General features: G+C 43.7%; 1 protein-coding gene and 1 long non-coding RNA gene across 2 annotated transcripts; one reads left to right on the forward strand and one right to left on the reverse strand.

Annotated features, from left to right (window-relative positions):
* Window positions 1-865: 865 nt before the first annotated feature.
* On the reverse strand, window positions 866-13,302 carry LOC309346488 (UPF0547 protein C16orf87). Its single transcript, XM_081870321.1, has 4 exons — window positions 13,089-13,302; window positions 4,855-4,948; window positions 3,518-3,700; window positions 866-1,577 (listed from the first exon to the last, which is right to left on the reverse strand). The coding sequence occupies exons 1-4, from the start codon at window positions 13,152-13,154 to the stop codon at window positions 1,459-1,461; spliced, it is 462 nt and encodes a 153-aa protein (XP_081726447.1). The 5' UTR covers window positions 13,155-13,302; the 3' UTR covers window positions 866-1,458.
* Window positions 13,303-13,394: 92 nt separating this feature from the next.
* Window positions 13,395-18,047, forward strand: LOC309346509. Its single transcript, XR_014158649.1, has 2 exons — window positions 13,395-13,533; window positions 17,856-18,047. It is a non-coding gene; the product is annotated as an uncharacterized lncRNA (long non-coding RNA).
* Window positions 18,048-20,199: the final 2,152 nt, after the last annotated feature.

Genomic DNA, 20,199 nt, shown 5'->3' on the forward strand with positions numbered 1-20,199 from the left:
TTTTTAAAGGAGATCTTCTCATATATATATATATATTGCATTCTGAAAGATATTGGGAAGTTTTCTCCATTCGACTGTCAACAGCTTTTCATGGGCTGTTCTGCTTATCCTCATTAGAAAGCCCTTCAAGGCACTCACTTAGCCCACTCAGTCGCAAGGGTCCACGATGCCCCCTGGAAAAAGGAATTCTTATCATCAGCATGCAAAAGAAAAGCATTTCAAGTAAACTAAATGACCTAGCAGTACCATGATTGAACCAGTAGGTGGCTTGCGGCCCAAACTTGGCCTCTGACGGAATTGTAGTGGCCCCAGTCTGTGGAGCCTGAGCATGCTCAGTGGCCATGGAATGACTGTTGGAAGGGGCAGGCATAAAATTAAGAGGGGATGTAACAGAGTGTCCTGGAAAAGGGCAGTGTGTCTGCTTGCCGGCTGGAAACAGCACTGCATACTGTTGCCTTTTCTTGCAGGCCCAGCTGGCTCCCTCTATTTTCAATGTTCAAGTATGAGTGTTGTTGACTATGTATCCAAAATGGGACCACCTGCAGATAAGCTATGGAAATACTTCTATAAATAAAACAAACAAGGTTTGCACAAGTGCAAAGCATCTCTAGGGAAAAAACCTAAAACGGCCCAACATGGAATCCGGAAGATTTCCTAGCAAGACTTCAGGTCTTCCCTGTTAAAAACCCTTTTAGTCTTACAGCAAAAGTATGGGTCATCCCCCCCTCTCCACACGCTTCAAAGCTGCTGTTTTCGTCACATGTAGATGTATGCATAGTTAATCAAACTAGTTTGATTCTGCAGCTGAGATTAAAAGGGGTGACAGTCCAACACAAATGCATCAATGCTTCTGGAAAAAAAGAGGAATAATTGATTTTCACTTTATTGCCCATATATCACACTTCTGCTCTATGCACAAATGATGTGTACGCTGACTTAAGAAGCGTTTATTCAGACTCTCTTAAACCGGAAGTAAAAACACGCTATGGCTCCCAGATCAATTCAGCAGATTAATAAAAACAAACACCAGAATATCGATTTATTAAGAAGTTAGCTTAACTATGTACATGTAAGCTCCAATAAAGCTGCAAAATCTGAACTCTATGGTGAAGGAGATTTAAATTAATTAAAACATTGCATTTTAATTGCAGAAGTGTTCAAAAGAACAGTTTTTAACAACTCTGTTGAGTTCTTCAAGATGCCACGTTCATCAGATTTTGATTTCTTCCCCCCCCCCCCAAGCAAAGTGCTAGTCGTCTTCCTTCTTGACAATTAGCTGGAACAAGAAGTCCGCATGATCCAAACAGCAGCAGCCGCAGCAGAAGGTCAGCAAGGAAAAGAGACATACAGCCTTCACTAAGGCAGGCAGCGGCATTCCTTGCTTGAGAGGCCACCGACAGTTTGAAATCCACTGCCTGGCTTAAACACCATAGCATGCATAGGTCCTGGGCCAGGCAATCACAGAATAAGCCTCTGGTTGATTATTTTTCTGTTTATTTCTGCCAAGGCCACGGAAAATACGAAAGCCTTTTCGTCAGATAGGTTTGCATACATGTCAACTTCTTTCTCTTGTTTCTCTGCAGAAAAAGAAAAGGCACTGCATGAGCCAAGTATTATTTCAGCTACTTTTAAAAAGTGGGAATTGGACGCACAGATGAACACTCTTTTTGCTGTGTTGGTCTAAATATAAGCCACACTCTCTCCATGAAGAAAAACCGGCTTGTGTAAAACCTGACAGCGGTCTATAATCGCTCTGTTGATTTAAGCCATGCAATTATGCTGCGCACTTTGCCAATATGAAGATTATGTGAAGACAGATACCTTCCTATAAAAGAATGACCCTAGTTTAGGTCATTTCAGTCATTCTAGTTATATACAGCCATGTCTCATAGAGATAAAATGAACAGATTGTGACTCAAATGTATACACAATGAAAAAGGAGGTTTTAACAGTTAATGTTAGTAATGTGTCAGGTATTTTTAATGTATAATTTTCAAGGCTTTATTATGAAGTTAAAGTAACAACCAAGTAAGAAATATGAACTCTTTTTAAAATAAAAAACTGTACAAAACAGGGTTCACAGCCATTATTTCATAAAATAAAGTACATTCTCAAGAGACTACACATTGGATTAAAAAACCAACCAGATATACAGAAAAGACAAAACAACTGTTATGAACACCCATGATCGGCCTGTCATAAGAAACACAGCTGCCAAAGAGAGGCAGAATCCATAAGTTTAGCTGCACCCCAAGATCCCCTTAATTTATGAGCCAATTTTTCAGAAATGAGAACATTACTTTAATGAACCAAACAGTTAAAGAAAAACAGAAATTTTACCAAAACAGACCCCTGTAATTTTTGAGACAACCTAAACCTGAAGAAAGGAAAAGCTAGGAGGTATGTTTTAGGTAGCCGGGGGGAGGGGGCAAGATATATTACAAATTGCACTTTAAGTCAGAAATCTTTGAAGTGCTGTAACTCAGCAATTTCTTAGCGGGCTTTCTTTTATTTGTCCTACTTACTGCACTCACAATGGGAGCTCCCCATGGCAAATTATGACTGCTGGGACTGCCTTGATTTTATAATCATCATAATGGCTTCAGTTTCATGCCACTGTAAGCCAAACTATGGCTTACCATAGACGGACATGTAAGCAGGGTGCACAGGGCGACGACTATAGCTGCTTCACTCCTCCCCCACTCCTGCTACGCCATGAGTTAAGACGTGGCCTAGCTTAGCAACGCATCTGAACCCAGGCTTGTGGTTTGGTTGGGACATGCCAAGGAAAAAAGCATGGTTTGTTCAGAATGAGACAAGCCACGAGCCCAGGTTTGCACGAAACACTAAGCCAAACCATGGCTCTACTCCTGGTAGTGTGGTGGCAGAGGTAGAACTTGAGGAGCAGCAGAACAGCCACAGTGGCAAAAGCAGGCTATCTCATTCACAACAAGCCACAGTTTACCATTGGCAAACCATATCAGTGTTTAAGCTTGATCCTCAGCAGTCCACTATATCTGACTGGTGGTTTGTTGTTTTGCAAGAACTGTGGCCTCCAGTATCCTGCCCCGTGCCATTGACTTTGCATTGTGCCTCACATGAGGCCGGTGACAGTATCCTGCTCCCCCACTCCCTGACCTGCCCAATCTAGCTTTGACACTGGAAATGGGGATGGGATGTTTGATGTTTTGACCTCTTCCATTTCCCACCCAGTGATTATCTCTGCAAGTAAGAGGCAGCCTCAGAAGCAAAGGATGGGTAGGTTCACAAGGCAGCCCTGTAAGCATAGCTTATAAAACAACTCTAATTTCCTCAGAAGGAAGGATGTTTGCATTCCCTACCACAACAGTCCCCAGTCGGTTCGACCAAAATGAGGAACTCATCACAAAGGCAAAAACAAAGCTCCCCTCCCCTTCTTCCTCGTGCGTGGGGGGGAAAGAAACTCACAGCCCCTCATATGCTTGTGGCCTCTACAGCATGCTAAGATCAACAAGCAGCAGCTCTCTGCCTTTTATACCTCTTTCCTCCTCGTGTTTTTTCGCTGTGGTGGTCTTTGGTCGTCCTCTTCCTCTTCTACTGTGATCCGAATGGCTGTTTGATCTGGATCTTCTCCTGTTTTCTAAATCTTTATTTACCACGGAGTTTATCCTCTCTCTTGTGACTCTCTCTGTCCGTCTCCTCTTAGCTTCACTTCTGCTTTCTGTTTCAACACATTATCACCACCATTATTATGATACTGTACATTTTAAGATCTGCTTCTCTGACACTGCTCAATGTGAGCCCTTTGACTCCACCATACTGTTTATCTGCACCACCCCAGCCTCACAACCCAGCTTTTTTTTAAAAGAGATATTATTCACAAAGCATAAATGTCAAAATGAAATTGCCTCTATAACCAGTGATGCTTTTCTTTCTAAATCCAATTCTTCAAAAGATTGCGTAACCAAACAGATCCGCCTTTTTCTTGCCACAATCTGCACAATGAATAATACCCAAATTGCTGAACCAGAAAGAAAACAGGAGCAGAGGTGTACAGGAAGTAAGAGCAGCTTTTGCCAAGCTAGCGGCACCCTCCAAATGCTTAGAACTACAATTCCCATCAGAAGGCTGATGGGAAATGCAGTCTAAAGCATCTGAAGGGCAACAGGTTGACAGAAACTGGTTAAAAATCAAATGGCTGCTAAGAAAGAAAGAAAGGAAGGAAGGAAGGAAGGAAGGAAGGAAGGGAAAGAGAAAGAGAAAGAGAAAGAGAGAACTCATCAAACAGCCAGGAGTTTGCATAAATGAAGAGGAGTACAGTGGTACCTCGGGTTACATACGCTTCAGGTTACAGACCCTGCTAACCCAGAAATATTACCTTGGGTTAAGAACTTTGCTTCAGGATGAGAACAGAAATCGTGCAGTGGCGGCACAGCGCCAGTGGGAGGCCCCATTAGCTAAATTGGTGCTTCAGGTTAAGAACAGTTTCAGGTTAAGAACAGACCTCCAGAATGAATTAAGTTCTTAACCCGAGGTACCACTGTACAAGAGATACAGAAGAAAGTAGAGGAAGGAGGTAGGGAAAGGGTTGGGTAAACAAAGCCAGAGGCAGAAAACATTTTTTAACCTTTGTGTCAAAAGAAAACCCACATTTTGCCCAACTGATATGCCAACAGCAGAATACCCATTACAGCACCTGAACAAAACATTATATAGCAGAGATGTATAGCAGTCTTGGTCTGTGCCAGGAGCCAGCAGTGGAAGCTGGCACCCAGGGATATCCTGGGGGGTGGAGACACTACTTAATCCTTCCCCCTCAGCTATACTCTTTTAAAACCACAACAATATAAGCAAAGCCATCGAGTAGAAAAGTACCTGAGGACGGCAGCCTTTCAGAACGTTTAGCATGCAAGAGTTTTCGACTGATAAATATATAGCCACACGGACAGGATTTGCATGCAACAGGAACCTGGAAGAGAGACAGAAGAGAAAAGGATTACATTTCAAAAGAACTAACAAATATCAGGTTAAAAACTGCCCCAGGACTGCACTGCTTTACACAGGAACATGAGAAGTTGCCTTACACTGAGTGAGGCCATGGGTCCATCTGTTGGAAAATCCATTACTGATCAAAGAAAGTACTTCTTCACGCAACACTCACTCCCTCAGGAGGCAGGGACAGCCACCAACTTGGATGGCTCCAAAAGAGGATGAGACAAATTCACGCTGGAAAAGGCTATTGATGGCTACCGGCCCATAATGACTTTGCTCTGCCCCCCACAGTAGCAGAAATGCTTCTGAATACCAGTTGCTGGAAACCACAGGAGGGAAGGACACTCTTGCTCTTAGCTCCTACTTGGTTGGCCACTGTGAGAACAGGATGTTGGACTAGATGGGCCACTGGCCTGATCCAGCAGCCTCTTAGGTCCTTATCTAGCACAGCCTTGTCTATATACTGACTGGCAGCAGCTCTCCAGGGATTCAGGTAGCCATATGCTAGGAAGTGAACCCAGGATCTTTACCATGCAAGGATTATGCACTGAGCTATAGCAATTTCCCCCATATATTTTAGACTGTAGTTATGTGTGGTCCAAATGCTTATTCCAGCCCCAACTGACCATGACCATTGGCCATGCTGGCTGTGACTGATGAGAGCTTTCACCCAGCAATATCTGGATTACAACAGTTTGGGGAAGGCTGGCTGGCTGGGTGGGAGGGGAGGAAACAATCTCTTCAATCTTTTTTAATGGCTGGGTGGGAGGGGAGGAAACAATCTCTTCAATCTTTTTTAATGGATGAACACTCCAATGTTCAACTACCATCTATGGCTACACAGTCCAAGGAACAATTTTATGACGTCATCTGTGGTTTCTGCAGAATACCCGTTGGTGATACTGATACTTGGGCAGTTTAAGGTTGCAACTCCACTTCCCTGAGAGTAAGCCATATTGAACTCAGTGGGACTTCCTTCTGAGTAGACATGGGCAAGGGCTGCGAGCACAGTGGTCAAGCATCCACTTTGAATGAAGGAGGCCTCAGGTTTGATCCCTGGCATCTCCAGGGATGGGAATGTCCTCCATCTGAAACTCTGGACAGCTGTTGCTGTCACTCAGTGTAGACCATCCTGAGCTAGATGGACCAATGGCCCGGTTCAAAATGCAAGGCAACCTCCCCCCATGTTCCCAAACATGGGATTCCACTGTAAATGATCTACTCAACTCATTCTGATTCATAATGTCATTATCTTAACAATAAACGAACCGTGCAATAAAGAGGTTGTGTCACTGGAAATGTTAACAAAACAGCATCATGGCAGAAGGACCTGCTGACCAGTTATCACACCTGTTATTAACAGGCCAGGTATTGATTACGTGTTCTACGTCTGGCACAACGAGCCCATCGCGAATCTACGCCTGCCAGCTGCCATAGCATTCTTCATTGTGCCTGCCGTTAGTCCCGATAAATTTTGATTTTTATTATATTTATTTACACCATGCCCTTTCCCCAGACCAGGGATGAAGGCGGCTTACAGGCAAAAAGTACAAAAACACAGATAAAATGGAAACCGCTGAAAACAAAGAAAAAGTAATTAAGCAGTAATGGATTTAAAACAATATATTAAGAATGTGTATTAAAAATACATATTATAACAACAACAGTACCCCTTTCATTAAAAACATGGTCTTTCAGATAGCTTTGCTAAAACAGCTTAGACCCAGGCTAAATTAGAATGAAACCTTGAAGCTGTCCCAACCACACATGGGTTTCCCTTTCATGAGCTAATATTAGAAGAGCCTCTGCATTTCTTTGAAAAGGGGCAAGAATATTCCTACTGTATGCATCACACTGAGTTATTAGTGCCACCAGAGGTAGGGCTCCGTTTCCTGTGCAACCCTACATGCAGATGCAAGTTTACGAGCAGACAGCCCTCATACAGCAGATTATTGCTCTTCCTGGGTCGTGCGTTATCTGCCAAGGCTCTGCGTTATTCACAATGGGCCCCATTCATGATGCACTTGGAGACAATTAATTGGATCAAAAAAACCCAAGGCAACCTTCATTGATAATCTCATTCACATAATTTTTATGAATAAGCCCATTTGAAAAAGAAAAAAGAGAAAGGCATTCTTCCAGAACACCACTCACACGCAATCTTAAGACTGCAGTGGTATTTATTACTGCTGCTTCCCTTGCAAGAGCCAGAAGTCATGGAGCTTCCACATCCAGTGAAGAAAACAGGAAGAAGCGTCCCACCCCCACAACAATTTTCAGAAGCAGTTTCCGAGGCAGCACAAAGTTGCTATTCAGAGAAAGGAAGGAGTTCCATTGCTCATGAAGCGATCTATGCTTGCATACAAAAAGGCTCACTTCAGTGGAAACACTGATTCCTTAATCGACAACCGTCTATTCTGCCACTTCCAGGAAAACGTCAGCAACCCCTTTTAAGTTAACAGCCTGCAGTTCTTTCAGTTGCATTGGCTAGTTTTGATTACAGCCTAGCATGCAGCTACGGTTAAGCACCCGACTAATATTAAAGCTTCTGGCATCATACAGAAGACACAAAATACATTTGCCACGCTCTCAAGAGATCCCCACGCGTGAATGGCCTTCTGTGCATTTTGATATAAGGTGGAGAGCGGTGCTCTGTCTGAACCCACATTTGTTGCATGTGTCTTCTCACACCAGTGGGGTTGGCAATCAACCCAGTTAAATACGTGCAGCAGAGGTGGAGAGCCTCATGTCTCTTAATCTGGATGTGGCCCTCATGTCTCTTAATCTGGCTCCTCTAGACTTCACACCTCAAGTGTCTTTGCCTGGCTAGAATAGGTCCTTAAACTCCGTCTCAGGCCTTGTCCGCATGGAAGAGACAGAGGGACATGTGTGTATCAGAATGAGCCTATCACAGAAAGGTAACATTCACATTTCTGGTTCCGCCTCTGGCTCGAGCTACCACTGGCATATGGCCTTCAGAAAGTTGCCCAGAATGCAGTCCTCAGGCTAAGAAAAGTACAGGATTTTAACCTGAGGAATGTGCTTTTTTACAGGTGGTGGAGGATTAAAAATGGGTGCTACTTTTGTTAACATTTCATCAGAGGCACTCTATTCAACAGCCAATTTATTTTCCTACCCAAATCTGTACGTCAGCATCTCATAGAGAACTCATAGAATCATAGAATTGTAGAGTTGAAAGGGACCACTCATACAAATCAGACTTTTCTCCCTTTGGTAAGGACCCCGAAAGTTTCCACCAAAGAACTTGAGAAAAGACACTCTGAGTAGCTGTAAATATTAACCTACAAATTCAAAATAATTAGTGAAGGACCGTATGAATAAATAAAAATAAAATAAAATAAAATAAACAAATAAAACCCAAACTCCTCAAAAACACATTTATGCCACAGTAGATTCTCTGCGATTTTTGCTTTCGTCCCAGGCCCAAAAGATGAGAATTAAACTTGTTTAGCTCAGGAAACTATGTCATGCTTAGCTGAACTTATCAGTGTCAGCAAAGGCCTGCAGACTTAAAGCATGAAAGAGGCCAGGCCACAAAACCTAACTGTATAAAGCTAAAAAAAGGTAACGGCACCACAGTACAATCCTAAACATGCTCATTCAGAAACAAGGACCTCTTCTTCCAGTGGGTCTTACACCTAGGCACGCCTGTTTAGGGTGGCAGCCTGAAAGATTTGCATTAGATCTATTATTGTAAATGTCAATGGGAAGCCTTCACTCAAAGCAGAGGCATGCTGAAATCAGACTTGAAGTAAAAACCTAATTATTGGAAATGCAAAGACTAGCAGCCTCCTCCAAACAGCAGCAGACTGTCAGAATTAAGAAGATGCACACAACTCCAGGCACTCCTGGATGCAACTGTTAATTTGGATCTGTTTCAGCTTGGCCTAGTTTCAATACAGAAGCCATCTTGGGCACCCTGACTGATGACTTGTTAACCAGCAGGAGGGTGTCCTGCCAATTTTCCTGGATCTCTCAGAGGCTTCTGATAACATCAGCCATGGCACCCTTCAGTATAAGCTCTCTGGTTTTCATCCAATATTAGTCCTACTAAGAGGAGACCTACTGAAATTAACCAAAGAATCATAGAGTTGGAAAGGACCACAAGAATCATCTAGTCCAACCCTCTGCAATGCAGGAATCTTTCACCCGACATGGGGCTGGAACCCACTGCCCTGAGATTAAGTCTCATGTTCTACCAACTGAGCTACCTGGCCGTGACTAACTTGCATTCACCGACTTCAATGGGCCTACTCCGAATATTACTTGGTTAGATTTGACCCTCTGAATAGGGAGTTGAAAAAACAGTGTTTGAGTGATCTTCCACCTCTCTGGAGGGCCCATTTCAGAATATGATACTAAAAGACTAGAGTTCAGCTCTCTGGCATCCCCCTCCCACTTTTTACAACCACAGAATGAGATGTCTTCTGAAGGTGGACGGCATTAATATTTTCAGAATTCCCTCCCCTTTCTCTCACATTCATGTGAGGAAGTGCCGAGTCATTCTCAGAATCAGTTGTGGACTGGATGTCAGCCAATAAACTAAAGCTCACCCTGACAACAAAGAACATAAGAACAGTCTTCTGGATCAGGCCAATGGCCCATCTAGCCCAGCATCCTATTCTCATAGTGGTCAGCCTGGTGCCTCTTTTGGGAAACCTTCAAGCACACTCTCTTCCTGTTGTTTCCGGCAACTAGCCTTCGGACTCATTACTGCTGCCAACTGTGGCAGCACGGCATCATGGCTAGTAGACACTGGGAGCCCTCTTCTCCATGAATTTATTTGCCTAATTCTCTTTTAAAGCCATTCAAGGTTGGGGCCATCACCACGTCCTGTGGGACTTCCACAGTTTAACTACATGCTGCATGAAGAAGTACTTCCTTTTAGTATTTGTCCTGATGTGCTGTCAAGAGATGGTTCATCTGTCCAACCTGTTTTTGATGGGGCTGCACTCCCGTCAAGGATCAGGAACGCAGTCTCTGATCCAGCTTTGTTACGGAGGTCCTGGTGACATTGGGTACCTTTCACCAATTGAGTTCGTGCACCAGCTTGCAACCCCACCTGGACAGCAATAGCCTGGCTACGGTTAGCCAAGCACTGGCACTAACCTCCAGGTTAGGAGACCCTTATTCAACCTCACAGAGCTACAATTCCCTGGGGAGAAGGGGTGCTTCTTAAACCACTCTTGAGAATTGTATCTCCGTGAGGACAGTGGGGTCTCTCCTGTTAGGCAGGTTAGGCTGAGAGATTGTCAAACTGAGGTGCCACCGCAAGCCCTTTTATCAGAGCACTAACACAACACAGCATGTACGTAATATTAAAAAATTACAGCCGTGAAATGACTAAGCAGCAAGCTGGCCGGGTGGTGTGTTTAAATGCTAAAGATCAGAAGCTGTTTTATAATAAGCTCTCTTTCTTTTTTTAGTTTCTTATTCTTCACAGCTGTGTGCCACTAGGCCTTGTGGGGGGGGGGTTTATTCGACAAACTCTGCCAGAGCACGACGACTACCTCCCTATTACACATTCAGCAAACCCCCTCAGAACACGAAAAAGTGTGGTAAGAGTGAATGGAGCATATGGAAAGAACTGGAGCACAGGCAGAGACAGCAATAGCTATGCAGAATCCCCCACATTTGAGTCAGGCTCCTTCTTGGGCGGTAAGGACAGATTGCACAGAGCAAACTCCTTCCAAAGGCAATCTCTAGGATGGGAAAAAAGGAAACCGGGTTGGCCTGCTTTCATAAGGTTGAAGATCAAGACACGGACGCCAGACACAACTGCATAAACTCCAACATATCCAGAGACAGCTGTTTGCGATGCAGGAGTCTTAGAGGGTAAAATAAACTCTGAGCAGATTCTCACTGGGGCAAGCGAAACAAGGCCTTATAGGGCCACAAGACATCCCATCTGCTACTTACAAACTTGTACTCTCAGAATAATTTTTCCATGCTGTGTAAAATACACCCATCTGACAAAATAGGAACCCTTGCTTTGTGAGGAACTGTGTAGCATTGAGAAGTTGCATCAGGAAAATGCCATAATTAAAAGCAGCTCCACATTTTACATGGAAAATGTAGCTGTTGCGCATACGATGGTGATTCCTAAAGCATACACATAAACTGGGGGAGAGAGGGAGCATCTAGGAAACCTGACTGAGACGGATTTCCCCAAAGGGTATATTGAGGCTTTTGAAGACGCGTCATCCACACTTTACATGTTTGCTACAGTAAACACCCAGTTTACATGCAGCAACATGTTTGTCACATGAAGTGTGGAGCTAAAGCTAGTTAAATAGTTTCAAACCCAGCTTAAACCCATTAAGCATTGTGGGGAGACGAATTGAACCAACAGATTTGAGCTTGAGTGATTCTGGGCCTACTAAGATCAACTAGATCAACTAAATCAACTTGAAGCTTAAAAGACGAATGCTACCATAATCCAATCAACAGTAATTAATGTGCCCAATAGAGAAACCAGGGGGCCCCAAGACCAAATCCCTACTGAGCTGTGGATGAGCTTGGACCAGTCAGTCTTGCTCAGCATAACCTACCTCACAGGGTTGTTGTGAGGATTAAATGTGTGTGGAGGGGGTGCTCACTGCACCCCTGAGCAACTTGGGGAAAATGAAAGATTGAAATTAATAAATCAGTAAATAAAAGGTCATAGTGGTAGCAACATGTACCAGCTCTGTCCACACACACATAACATTTCTAAGAGTCAACAACAGTATTTGCTAGTATTGACCCCCACCAAGGCAACTTCCAGTATTTTATAATCTCAGTTTTAAGGAGAAAATTGCAATAAGAATCCCCTCAAACAAAACAGATTAAGGACAGAGGAAAATGACAAATATAGCATCTGGGGATTGGAAAAAGAAAAACACAGGCTTCTTTCTTCAATATAATTAAAGTTTCTGTGTTATTTCAACAAGGTATGAAACACACAATAATTTTTACCATACCAATGCTGTGGGGTATATAATTATTTGAGTCTCATGAACCTTTTCACCCAGCAGAATGAAGAACAGCCGATTCTCAATTGCAACACAAGGTGTCAAATGTAAGGATGTTTAGCCACTGAGTGACCTGGTCACAACAGTACCTGTGTGCATATATTTCCAGCTCAAACATATAATAGGGCAGCAGTGGGCTACATACAGTTGTAACACCTCGAAACCTCTGCTACATCTTGTGAAGGGAATAGTTGCAGAGTCAAACTTGACTGATATAATCTCAAAACATGGGCAAGAACAAACACCATCATTTACAGGAAGTAGCACAGCAGTATTTTTAAAAGACTAAAATCAATACATGAGTGTACATAAGTCTTCAGTCTCATTTTCAGCTCCTAAGGCTGCAATCTTATACTGTACATACTTCCCTGGGAATATGCCCTGATTAAATCAGTAAGACATTCTTCTGAGTAGACGTGCATAGGAGTGCACTGCCAATCCCTAATCCTGTTCATCAGGAAATATTAATATTGCAAGTTCAACAGCCTTATTATTCTTCCATCTGTCACCTCTTCCAGATAACTCTTCAAGAGAACATACTGAATGTATTTATTCAGAACACTCGCAGCGCCACAAAATTATATAGGGCAGGGGCTAAAAGCACAGGATTCCTTTATTTAAAGCTTCACAAGTCGCCAATCCAAACCTCCTCTTGTCCTCTTGCCAAGGAACTGCAGCTGCCAACAATACAATGCAATGACATTTGCAGCAAATACTTTGGGGGATGTAAAGCAAAATATTTGTTTTTAAACGCATTCTACAAATCTTAATGTAATAGAATTATTCAGTGCAGGATTTCAGACTAAGACTTTTGCGAGGGTGGGTTGGGGGGGGGGGAAGGAGTGCCATCCTCATCCTCGACATGCCTATGTGGGCATGCAATGCAATGCAATGCAATGCAATGCAATGCAATGCAATGCAATGCAACACACCTGGATGCTTAAGGTAAGCTGTTAAAACTCAGGATGGAGAAAAAGCACTTGGGGCATTTCGATGAGTCCTCCTTTACCCACAACCTGAGCCAGGGAGGACGTGGTCCACATTTTCGGGGCGATCTCCTTATTCACACTACTAAAGCCTTACCTGCTGGTCGCACTCTGGGCAGGACTTGGTGGCCATCTTCACTTTCTTGGCCCTGCCTGCAGACATGCTCCTTGCCCGGTCTCGCGCACAGCAGCAGATGCTACTTACTGCTCAGCTTGCAAAGGAGACACAGGGAGAGACCGAGAGCGAGCCGCCCCTCCCACCTGGATGGAACTAAGCCCTCGCGCCAATCACAGCCAGTAGCAGTCGCCGCCGCCGCGCGCGCGCGCGCGCGCCTGCCCACACTCACCCCTCCCTCCCCTTCTGTGCGCGCGCGCGGGCTGGACCTCCAAAGCTCCGCCGGCGGCCCGACCACTGCCAAACCCTGGAGACGCTCGTGCGTGCGTGTGCGCGCGCGCGCGGGCACAACGGAGGCTTTTCAAAGCCGAAACAGGAAACCGTTTTCCTACTGCCAAAAGCCACACCTCTTTATCAGTTGCGAGAGGTAAAGGGGCGGAGCTAATGAAATGACAAGGCTCGTTTTCACTCTGGGATTGGTGGAATTAGATATGAGAGACGGCGCCGAGGGTGGGGGCAAGAGGGGAGGGCGGGAGAGTCGCCTCAGTGACGGTTTGGGGCAGGGGTCAGCAACCCGCGGCTCCGGAGCCACATGTGGCTCTTTTACACCTTTGCTGCGGCTCCGGGGCGGATACTAGCGAGGGGAGGAGGCACATTGTGCGCCCCAACACGCCCCACTGTGGCGGGCGCTGTACTGGCTGTGACGTCGCATGGGGGCGGTGCATGCGTTAGTCACGCACCGTCCCGACGTCCCCTTCCCGCCCGCTGTCAGATCGCGGCTCCGGAGATATATTTGTTTTAAATGTCACAATGGTTTTGCGGCTCCCAGTTTTTTTTTCTTCGGAAACGGGTCCAAGTGGCTCTTTTTGTCTTAAAGGTTGCAGACCCCTGGTTTGGGGGGTTAATAGAGCAGAAGGGGAGGGGATACGCCTGAGGAGGAAAAGGCGGGAAATGCATCAAATAAAAGAAGCAGGCACGGATTAGAAACGGGGAAGAAAGGGAGGACGACGAATTTTTTTTTAAAAAAAGTTAATATTCAATTTTGGATTATTATTAGTACTCAAAATTCAAAAATGTTCAGCAAACTCACATGGATCATACTTGTGCAAGTTATATCAACACTGAATATACAATATCTTAAAAATAAAAGGAGTAGCATCTATTTACAAAGGCAGCAAAGAAAAACATAATTCAACTTATTCTCTTATTTCTTTTCCATTTGGCCCAAGCCCTACTCCCACAGTTCTCTCAGCAGTGGCGTAGCGTGGGTTGTCAGCACCCGGGGCAAGGCAAGTAATTTGCGCCCCCTAACCCGTGGATTTGCGCCCCCTAACCCGTGGATTTGCCCTAACCCCAGATGTTGCGCCCGGTGCGGCCGGCCCCCCCTGCACCCCCCACGCTACGCCACTGTCTCTCAGATTCGTGCACATTACCAGTTAACAGCACCATCCTGAGTGCCTGCTCAAAAGCGTCCCATTTATCCATTATAAACACATTTTGCTATTCATATTTTTATTATCATTAGGTGTATTTATAGACTGCTTAGTATCTGGAGGTCTCAAAGATAGAAAAAAGAAACAGGAGGAGCACACTTTTTTTTTTACACCCCTCAATCATTTGATTCTAGCCAGGGGATTTTATGTTTTAAAAAAGGTGCTTATTCAGTTTTCAAAAACAACAACATACAAACAAGACTATAATTTTTAAAAATGACGACATGGAGTGCATTATTGAAGTTAGAATAAAATAAACAGAAGAGCCATACAATAAAATAGATTCTGCGAAGGGACAATTTTGAATAAGTGTCACATATTGATATGGTAAGCTTGCCACATAGAGACGTGTTGTTGGGTGCCCATGTAGCACCATATTTTTTGTCTCAAAAACATACAAATGGAAACAATACAACATCAAAATGGTCTTGTTTCACAACTCAGGGAAGGTAATGCCCCACACTCTCTCAAACCTAGGGATGTTAGGGGGTAACTAATCCTTGCTGAGTGCCCTTAAAGACAAAACTTGAAAGCCTGGTGATTAAATTGTTATTGGTTCCACTCCTGCTCTCTTTGGGCAAGGTCCATAGTTCCATGGTAGGGGATTTGCACTGAATCCAGGACATCCCATTTTCAATCTTTGGCACCTCCAGATTTGGCCAGGAATGTCTCCTGTCTGAAACTGGAGAGCTGCTGCCAGTCAGAGTAGACAATACTGAGCTAGATGGCCAGACTCAATACAAGGCAGCTTCCTATGAATGCTTGCAGGGGTGGGGGTGGGGAGGCTGCATGGCCTTTTGTACAGTACTAGCAATCCAGAGTGACTGTAATGGCAAGGTTTGTAAATGAACTCCTGCTGGAAACAGCACACTTCCAAAGCCTCAAGGGGAAAGGAAGTTATAAATTGGGTGAGTCGTCAAATATAGAACCATGGGGTTAATTCTTATGGCTTCAACTATCTGAATCAAGGACATACTCAAACCACACTCTGCAAAATATAGTATGTTACACAGGGCTGCCATACGTCCGGATTTTCCTGGACATTACAGGGATTTCAAAGGCGGAATTGACATCTGGGGGGAAATTTCCAAAAGGCGGCACTTTGCCCTGGATCTTAGGCAAGTCAATTTTCTACAACTTTTGGGGTGTTCTGGTTTTTACATTTGGAAATTTCCACAAAATGCTATTCACAAAATGGTATCATAATTGGTTCACACAGGACAGATTCCAAAGACTCAGAGCATAGACACTGTTCAAACAGGCTTCCAGCTCAAAGCAAAGGTTGTAACTAGGGATGGATGAACCTGTCACTTTTGTTTCTCTACATTTCTCATTTTTCCAGTCTTAAATCCATTCTTCACATTTCTGTAACAATTAAAAAAAAAAACACATGAAAATTAGTCAACACTTCAGGGCAAATTTCTCCTAATAAACACATTTTTGTATGTAATTTTTGTAAACATTCTTGTAAACAGTTTGCCCTAATACAAAGGCAAACTGTATGTTATTTTTGTACAAATTTGTATGTTATTTTCACTAGCGTGTTTTATGTACATTAACCTCCAATCTATACATTTTTGCATACATTGTTTGGTTGGAGAACTGCATCACAAAATTTGGAGAAGTGTAAATTTTGAAGGATAGCTGTGTTTCAATTCATACATTGGTTCAAGTGCAAATTACATAATAATAATAATAATCATGATGATGATGGTGATAATAATAATAATAATAATAATAATAATAATAATAATAATTTTTATTTATACCCCACCCTCCCCAGCCAAGGCCGGGCTCAGAGCGGCTTACAAGCAATAATAAAAACAAGTTGAATGATTACAACTTAAAAACAACATTAAAATATTGAAACAAAATATTAAAATCTAGCCTCACAGGAGGAGAAGGAAAAGAAAAAAGAAAGAGAGGGAGGGAGGGAATCAAACTGGTTCCAAGCCAAAGGCCAGGCGGAACAACTCTGTCTTACAGGCCCTGTGGAAAGAAATCAGATCCTGCAGGGCCCTGGTCTCATGAGGCAAGGCGTTCCACCAGGCCAGAGCCAGAGTTGAAAAGGCCCTGGCTCTGGTTGAAGCTAATCTAACTTCCTTAGGGCCCGGGACCAATACGGTGTTGCTATTTATGGACCTTGAGGCTCTTCGTGGGGCATACCGGGAGAGGCGGTCCTGCAGGTACAAGGGTCCTAGGCCCTGAAGGGCTTTAAAGGTCAAAAGCAGCACCTTAAGGGACCAACTGCTTGATGCGGCGAAGGTGGAAAAATGTCGCCTTGGCTGTTGCTGTAACTTGCGCCTCCATGGAAAGGGAGGCGTCAAGGATTACACCCAAACTCTTAACGGAAGGCAGTGGCACTAATTGGGCCCCCGCAAGAGAAGGGAGTTGGTCCCTCATCCCCATGCCATCCCGACCCAGCCATAGGACCTCTGTCTTTGAAGGATTTAGTTTCAATCGGCTCCCACGAAACCATCTAGCCACCACTTCTAAGCATCTAGTCAGTGTGTTCGGGGCCGAGTCGGTGTGGCCATCCATCAGCAGATAGAGCTGAGTGTCATCAGCATATTGGTGACAGCCCAGCCCAAAGCTCCGGATAATCTGGGCAAGGGGGCGCATAAAGATGTTAAAAAGCATTGGGGAGAGAATTGCGCCCTGCGGCACTCCACACACCAAGGGGTGGCGCGACGACATTTCCCTCCCTAGTGCCACCCTCTGTCCCTGACCAGAGATAAAAGAGCACAGCCAGTTACGGGCTATGCCCTATATCCCCACGTCGGCAAGGCGGTGGTCCAGAAGATCATGATCGACCATGTCAAAGGCTGCTGACAAATCTAAAAGGATCACCAGTCCTGACCCGCCTCGATCCAGTTGTCTACGGAGATCATCTGTTAGGGCAACCAGAGCCGTCTCGGTCCCAAAACCAGGACGGAAACTGGGCTGAAATGGATCTAAAGCCGATGTTTCCTCCAGAAACCTACCAAGCTGTTCGGCAACCGCTCTCTCAATTACCTTAACCAGATATGGAAGATTTGAAACTGGGCAGTAATTGGATAGGTCTAAGGGATCTAATGAAGTTTTATTTAAGAGTGGACACACCACTGCTTCCTTCAGTTCCCCTGAGAATGTCCCCGTGTCAAGGGGAGTTCACTTTACAATGCAAAAGAAAAAGAAATTTTCCTCCATCCCTAGTTGTAACTTGATTTGAAGATATTTCTCACAGACCCATGTTTTCCTCATATGTATTCAACAGAGACCCACAGAGACATTCTTCTGCCTGGTATTTGCTATTGCCATATTCTTGTGCTCTTCAACATGAAGCATTTTAGTTTGCTGCTGAAATGATATGGGTGAATGCCAATAGAAGTGAAGTCCTTCACTTAAAATGGAAAAAAAAAACAGCTCAAGCAAAAACATCTGCCAAAGTAAAGCAAGTTTAATCTTGTCTCTTCTGCGTAGCTTCCAAATAATTTCCTCATACATTCAGGTACTATACTTGCTGCAGGGGCCTAGCAAAGAGGTTTTCTTCACAAGTCCTTGTAGCGAGGCTGTCTTCCTGATTTGTCTCTGAAAACAAATGTGGTGTTATTCAAGGACAATGACTTTTACACATTAACCACTTTCACAGCTGACTGCTCTATAAAAATGCAAAGTGATCACAAAAATAAAGGAAATTAAGAAGACACTTTAAACTTTTGGACAGAGATGAGTAACAAAGATAATAGTGATAGAATTTTGATAACCTCTGTTGTTTTTATAAAACAAGCAGACCTTCTAGTCTACATAATTGAGTAAAGAATTCAGAATCCATCCTCTCTCTGCCCACAAGATAAAGAATCAGGGCAAAAGAAGCATTTAATGGGCAAAACAGCCATATCTGAGGATTATAAACCTATATTTGTCATGTCTGGCTCTACCATTTGTATTAAACTCCTCTCCCATTTTTTCAGTGTTAATACTATTATTTTGTTAGTAAAGAGTAAAGGGATCCCTGACCATTAGGTCCAGTCGTGGCCGACTCTGGGGTTGCGGCGCTCATCTCGCTTTATTGGCCAAGGGAGCTGGCATACAGCTTCCGGGTCATGTGGCCAGCATGACTAAGCCGCTTCTGGCGAACCAGAGCAGCACACATAAACGCCGTTTACCTTCCCGCCGGAGCAGTACCTATTTATCTACTTGCACTTTGCCGTGCTTTCGAACTGCTAGGTGGGCAGGAGCTGGGACCGAGCAACGGGAGCTCACCCCGTCGTGGGGATTCGAACCGCCGACCTTCTGATTGGCAAGCCCTAGGCTCTGTGGTTTAACCCACAGCACCACCCAGATATTTAAAAATTCCTACATATTACATCTTTTCCCACACCCTGCCTGGGTAGCTCAGTTGGTTAGAGCATGCTGCTGAAAACACCAGGGTTGCAGATTTGATCCCCATATGGGATAGCTGCATATTTCTGCACTGCAGGGGGCTGGACTAGATGATCCTCAGTGTCCCTTCAAACTCTAAAATTCTATTATTTTAATACTTTGCCCCTGAGAATACATATTTATTTTATACATCTTTATTAAAGGGCCCCTAAAAGTTTTTACAATGAAGACCTTAGTCATATCTGGGAACAACCTACTAATTCCATGCACCTGACACAGGGAACATCATATTTAAGAGGGGAAATTCCAACTTACAATTATGCAATGTTCTTATTTTGAACAAAATGTTAATTCATTTCTTCTCATTCTGTTTCCACACTTTGATTTCATAATGCATCCAGGAGGATGAGGTCTTCGGGCAGGGGAATCTCTCTGAAGATTATTGCTTTAGACAGCCCATAGACCTGTCAACATTATTACAAAGATGTACTTGCAATGCTGTCTTTTCCAGTGTAGGCAGCGTACAATAATCTTGGCTCCAGAAGTGATGTAACTCATTGGAGCTGCTTCCAGTGGCAGACTTCAAGCACCATTAAAGGACTGAAGATTTTATGCTACTTATTGTATTAGTATATATTTATCATTAAGGAAAAACATAAATCAGACTTTATACATTGGCACCAAAATATATTGGAAAGGCCCTGCCCTTTACTTATTCAGTTACATAAAGTTATCCCTTCTCATGATCTTGATTTCTTGATCACTGTCTAATTTTACTGTGCCAGCATTAGTATCTTATTTTTTATCTTTTTTAAACTTAGTAACATTTCAGAAATATTGTCAGAGGCAGTGCCTAGTAATTTCAGCTATCCTCTTTGCACTTATATATAGCCTTTGTTTATAGTTCTTGCTTGAACTTAACTTTCTCCATCCTAGATGGGAAAGCAATAAACAAGGGCATACTTTGTCCACACCTGCAGGATGCTAAATGCTTATTACTGTACTGTATTTGCACAATGCATTTATTAAGTTCTCTACTGCTTCACATTTCACAGTGCAGACAGTACAGAAGAGAAGTATTTTCCTGCTGAAGGTTTTGCTAACTGCAGCTGTTTGAGAACATAGGTGCGAATGCACCCTAAATAATATTCACAAATGGCTTGTCTTCAGATTAAAAATGAGATGCTAAGGCTAAGAAATGTGGCATATTATATAAAGCCATCTAGGAAGTTCCC

Source organism: Podarcis erhardii (assembly GCF_964252035.2).
Source record: "Podarcis erhardii genome assembly, chromosome: 7".
Lineage (NCBI taxonomy): Eukaryota > Metazoa > Chordata > Lepidosauria > Squamata > Lacertidae > Podarcis > Podarcis erhardii.

Excerpts from the sequence above, each read along its gene's own strand:
- LOC309346488 (XM_081870321.1), bottom strand. The coding sequence starts at position 13,154 with ATGTCTGCAGGCAGGGCCAAGAAAGTGAAGATGGCCACCAAGTCCTGC. Across the intron at positions 4,949-13,088 it reads GCCCAGAGTGCGACCAGCAG|GTTCCTGTTGCATGCAAATC; the intron begins GTAAGGCTTTAG and ends TCTCTCTTCCAG. Across the intron at positions 1,578-3,517 it reads AAAACACGAGGAGGAAAGAG|AGAAACAAGAGAAAGAAGTT; the intron begins GTATAAAAGGCA and ends CTTTTTCTGCAG.